The sequence below is a fragment of the Cimex lectularius genome, unplaced genomic scaffold, assembly GCF_000648675.2.
Source record: "Cimex lectularius strain Harlan isolate CLEC.00 unplaced genomic scaffold, Clec_2.1 scaffold77, whole genome shotgun sequence".
Taxonomy (NCBI): Eukaryota; Metazoa; Arthropoda; class Insecta; order Hemiptera; family Cimicidae; genus Cimex; species Cimex lectularius.
Window position 1 is genome coordinate 712,887 of NW_019392836.1, and position 4,959 is coordinate 717,845.

Below are 4,959 nucleotides of genomic sequence, written 5' to 3' on the forward strand. Positions count from 1 at the left end.
ACCCATTTTTTCTAAACGTAAAAAAATTACTCAAAAGTTCAATATTTGGATTTTTTATGACATATTAAATTTTAACAGAAGAAATAAAAAATTATAGGTAACTAAAACATGATTAGGATGACGTGTGTATGCGGAAACCGTGCATGTCCTTTATCTCCTCCTTGAGAGCCTGAAAGAATAATAATAAAAATTATAAATTAACTTAATATTTTCATGAAAATTACTTAATTAAAATATTGTTTGTTAAAAAAAATCAAAATATTTCAATTAACTCAAAAGTGGAATGACAATCATAGAATATGAGCCTCTCCAAAAAAATTTCCAGAGGTTGAAAATCCCGACAAAGCAGCCTCCTATATTAATTTTCTTTGAAAAAGAAAACTTCGCTGATTCAGTACCACCTACTTCTAACTGTGGAATTTAATTTATATTTTCTATGCCCATAATTATAATACAACTTTTTTCCTAATTTTAAACGTTTCCTGTGGTGCCTGTTATCCGTGGTGAAGCCCTATCTCCTATGGATAATGATTATGTTCTAATGTTGTGCCTCATGTCTACTGTATGTTCAAATGTTGAACCCAAAGATGAATGAAACCCGTAAAAACTGTAATTACCTCTGTAACTAGTCTGTGCTGTTTGACGATTGGTAAACCTTTAAACTGTGGGGCTTGTATCGCGATCTCGAACATGGCACCGCATCCACCTGAAAATACCAGAAATTAATATATACACCAATCCATGATGGTTTCGTATTAAACCAGGTGGTTTTCACTCTTACCCGAGACATCGACGACGTCGATTGAATTAGCTTTGGGGAAGGTCTCAGTGAGGATAGCCTTGATCCTGTCCTCGGCCTTAGGTTCTTTTTTTGATGACCAGAATTTGACTAGTGACTGTAAAAAAATGGCGAGTTAAAAACATTTGAAATGACAAAATAGAAGAACAAGATTGATTGATTTAAAAATTGTTTAAAATTTATTATATTATACAAATATTATTCCTATTTGTTTAGTGTTGTTTTGTTCGTTCATTCGCTCACAGTGTACAAGTTCATAAACCACCTAAACAAGTGGTATTATTTGTACTATAATGAATATTACTATAATAAAAAATATTTAAATAATTAAATATTGTTTTGTACTATAAAATCATTAAAATAATATGTACCAAATATAAAAATTATTTTGTAAAATCTAGCAAGGTAGAATGACAAAAATTTCAGAAAGAAAACATCTGTTACAATATAAATCAATTAAATTTTTAAAAATTATACAATATTCCAGGATTGATTATATAAATTAATAAATGTTATAAAATTATGAATGTAAAGAATTTTTACTGTAAAGGCCTGTATATACAAAATTGACAAATTTGGGAGGGGGCGTCGCAAGATCAAAATTGATCTTTTAGAAATTTTTTTATTATTTTAAACTTATAATGGTTTTATTATGGAGTTTTATTGAATATATTTTTGTTCTTGGTTGGATTTTTAAAGATTTTGAATGAAATTATTAATTTATTTGGGTGAAGGCTTAACCATGTTTGGTATAGACGGTATGGTAATGAGAAATGTAATTTTTTACCAGCGACTTTGAAGGTATGACGTTCACTTTGGACCTGTTCAGGCTGAGGCTGACGACGTACCGCGACGGATTGAACATGTTGAACATGACTTTAAATTGGGGGAAAAAAAGCTAAAAACTACTTGCGAGTGCGACTACGGCTTGATGCTTGTGTTTCGAGTCTTGCGAGGGTGAACTGACGGCCTGGTAACCTGGATAACAGGTGAAACCTCGCCGTAACCTCCTCACGTAGTCATGTCGGACTCGGAGGAAGAGCTGGACCGGCTGGCGGAAATGAGGCCGCCGATCCAGGATAACGACGCGCGTTTCCAGGTCAGCGGATGGGACGACGACGACGCTGGAATCGAGGACGAACGAAACCCTGATGGTAAACTTTAGTCTAAATACAAAAAATCCATTCAAATCAATGTCAAAACGTATCAATCACTTGATCTCAACAAATTCAAAACGTCCCAGACTCAGAACTTATGTTTGTTTTTTTTGCAACCTGTGTCAAAAACCCTTGTAAGACCCTTTTAAGTTCAACTACCTACACCAACCAACATAACTATAAGAAATCGCAAAGAGAATCAGAAGAAATGCCAGAAATAGCCAAATTATACTGATCTGGATGGTGCTGAATGTGATGGTGGCACTGGATCGATGTCGTCCAAAAGCAGCTGCCGTCTTTGCCCATTGATCATAAATTGGTCAGTAATGCATAACATGATTTGTTCACAAGGTGCTTAGTGATGAATTTGATAATTGTCAAAATTACTTGAAGTTTTGTGTGCTCATGTTCAAACCTCCATCAAGTCTGGTATTTGATCATTGATTAGAAATATGCTATGTAACAGTCACAAATGTGTCATTCTAACTATTGGCTTGTAAGTAGTCTTTCATACTGGGTATTTCAACATTGGATAGGAATCTGTTATAAACTGCTTAAAAATGAACATGGATATGTAATTCGTTCTTATCCTATTAATTTTGATTAAATTAACTAATATATTCTTGTTAGTTGGATAGTCCAGAAAGTATGACTTGACACAGAGCAACTCAGTTAAGTTTGCAAGAAATCACATCAATTGGTGTTCAAAATCTTGTTTTCGTATGAGTAAAGGTGTTGTCGGTGTATTGGTCTGGGCTGGGATTTACACTGGATGGTAAATTGGATTCCATATTGTTGACCTTACCGCAGTCCATTATGTCTGACAAATTATCGAGGAATACAGCCCTCAGGGATCTCATTGACAGGGATTTTCGATTTCTGGACGACAATGCTAGACCTCATAGAGGTAGAGTTGTTCATCAATGTTAAGAAAACCTGGGAATTTCCCACCTGCCCATTCGCCCATTGTCTCCAGACCTCAATCCCATTGAGCACTTGTGGGATACATCGCAGAGAAGGCTTTGTTGATCACCATCTGCAGCCAGTTGGCCTGCAACAACTGAGTGCAGCATTACAACATCCATGGAGTGAAATTCCTTATGAAATTAGTAACAACCTTATTTACAGTATGCCTAGCTACAGAGGTTTTAGCTAACAAAGGACATTATACACGGAATTAAAAAAAAAATTAAATTAAATTATTAAAATATTTATAAATAAATTAATTAAATTATAAATAATAATAATTATTAAAATTATTATTAAATAAAATTAAATTATTAAATTTTCCTTCAGTAAAAAACGTAATAATTTCTAATAAATCTTAATGCAATTTCTAATAAAATAAAAAATAAAAAAAATTAGACCTCAAAAAGGAATCCAATGTTTGGAATGCAAAATCAGTAATTGTGAAAAGAATAAATAAATGGAAACAATTTTCACATTATGCTCTTTCACATGTAGCTATTTTTGTTTGTCTGCCTTTTAAATTTAATTAGTTGATTGTAAGGGGATGAAAATCCATCTAAATAAACGATAAACTTTAGTTTTTAATTTGGTTTAGTTTAGTTAAATAATTGCTTAAAAATTACATTTGCTCACAAACTTACTCTTTCAGTTCCTTTGGAAAAACAGACACTGGAGGCAGCCCAAGATGGTAAAATGGAGACACTTGTCAAGCTCCTGTCCCAAGATGCTTCTCTGGTCCACACCAAGGATAAAGATGGCTACACGCCGCTTCACAGGGCGTGTTACAGCAATCACGTCGAAATCGTCCGAGTGAGTAGCTCAAGGTGTAAACAGTCTGAAACAATGTTTTTCACCAGTTTCTATTGAATTCCGGCGCCCGACATGATGCAGAGACGATAGACCAGTGGCAGCCGTTGCATTCTGCCTGCCGTTGGAACAACCTGGACTGTGCAGAAGTTTTGATATCATATGGCGCAGACATAAATGCAACTTCTAACGGAGGTAATATAATTGTACTTTATAGAACTTTATTGTTATTTAATTATTTATTGATTTTTTTAAGGTGTGACCCCGCTGCATCTAGCCGCAAGCCATAAGGATGGTAAAGAGCTGATTCAAATGCTTCTAATTCAACCTGATCTGATTCAAAACGTAAAAGACACCTCAGGCGACACGCCTTTGGATATCGCTTTGAGATCTGGATATAACAACTCGCTCTTCGAAGCTTTTGAAGATTGTTTTCGTTCCGATTTGTAATTATTATTATTTTTAACATATTTTTTACAATAAATATATTTTCTGATCTTTTTTCATTTAACATTTTATTTCAAGTTAACTATTGTAGCTAATCCGTCATTTTAAAAATGTATCATTTAAGAATGATTTTTTGTTGTGAGATTTCTCCACACCGAGGATCATGAACGCATATTTGGTCATTATCTTTCATTTTGGTCTCTTTATCCTTGCTTGGTTGGTCTTTCATGATTTTATTGTCCTTGGCCTAGGGCTCAGCACCAAAAAAGATTTTTGTTTAACAAATATATTTAGCAAAATTCAACTTAAAAATACATGAAAGAATTCAAAATTGTTTTAACTGGTTAAACGTATGTACAGGGTGCACACATTAACTTCACCAGGTGTTTTTTTCCCAATAAATCCCTTACAGCTCAAAGACTATTCATCACACAGAAAATGATTCTTACTAATTAAGCTTTCAAAAAATGTGCTCATGTTCGACTCGTAGTCATGAGGAATAGATCAAAAGACTAAGGAAGGAATTAGATGGAAGACATTATTTTTACACACACAAAAAAATAAGTAAAAAAAAATAAATTTAAAAAAATAGAGGGTGTAAAAATCAGAAACACAAAAATCAATTCGCTGTTATAGCTTAATTTAAACTTAAAAAAGTTTAATGTGATGATCTTCAGAAAGGGTGGTAGACCTATGCTGGCAAATAAGGTTTTTCAATGTTTAAAAATAAAACTATTGTTTTTAAATAGTATAGTTTTTATTTACAATAAGAAAACAACA

General features: G+C 33.3%; 2 protein-coding genes across 2 annotated transcripts; one reads left to right on the forward strand and one right to left on the reverse strand.

The window, feature by feature from the left end:
- Positions 1–37: 37 nt before the first annotated feature.
- On the reverse strand, positions 38–1,912 carry LOC106669585 (bolA-like protein 3). The gene is made up of 4 exons (XM_014399158.1): positions 1,587–1,912; positions 782–896; positions 618–706; positions 38–169 (listed from the first exon to the last, which is right to left on the reverse strand). Exons 1-4 carry the CDS (start codon positions 1,671–1,673, stop codon positions 113–115), a joined length of 348 nt encoding a protein of 115 aa, XP_014254644.1. The 5' UTR covers positions 1,674–1,912; the 3' UTR covers positions 38–112.
- Positions 1,802–4,228, forward strand: LOC106669584 (ankyrin repeat domain-containing protein 49-like). The gene is made up of 4 exons (XM_014399157.2): positions 1,802–1,953; positions 3,575–3,735; positions 3,783–3,927; positions 3,989–4,228. The coding sequence occupies exons 1-4, from the start codon at positions 1,821–1,823 to the stop codon at positions 4,180–4,182; spliced, it is 633 nt and encodes a 210-aa protein (XP_014254643.1). The 5' UTR covers positions 1,802–1,820; the 3' UTR covers positions 4,183–4,228.
- The last annotated feature ends 731 nt before the right edge of the window (positions 4,229–4,959 follow it).

What these genes read in the sequence shown, in the direction of transcription:
- LOC106669585 (XM_014399158.1), bottom strand. Translation starts at nt 1,673, where the DNA reads ATGTTCAACATGTTCAATCCGTCGCGGTACGTCGTCAGCCTCAGCCTG. An exon ending in TCATACCTTCAAAGTCGCTG is followed by an intron (nt 897 to 1,586) that starts GTAAAAAATTAC and finishes ATTTTTTTACAG; the next exon opens with TCACTAGTCAAATTCTGGTC. An exon ending in CGACGTCGTCGATGTCTCGG is followed by an intron (nt 707 to 781) that starts GTAAGAGTGAAA and finishes TGGTATTTTCAG; the next exon opens with GTGGATGCGGTGCCATGTTC.
- LOC106669584 (XM_014399157.2), top strand. Translation starts at nt 1,821, where the DNA reads ATGTCGGACTCGGAGGAAGAGCTGGACCGGCTGGCGGAAATGAGGCCG. An exon ending in GGACGAACGAAACCCTGATG is followed by an intron (nt 1,954 to 3,574) that starts GTAAACTTTAGT and finishes TTACTCTTTCAG; the next exon opens with TTCCTTTGGAAAAACAGACA. An exon ending in ATCACGTCGAAATCGTCCGA is followed by an intron (nt 3,736 to 3,782) that starts GTGAGTAGCTCA and finishes GTTTTTCACCAG; the next exon opens with TTTCTATTGAATTCCGGCGC.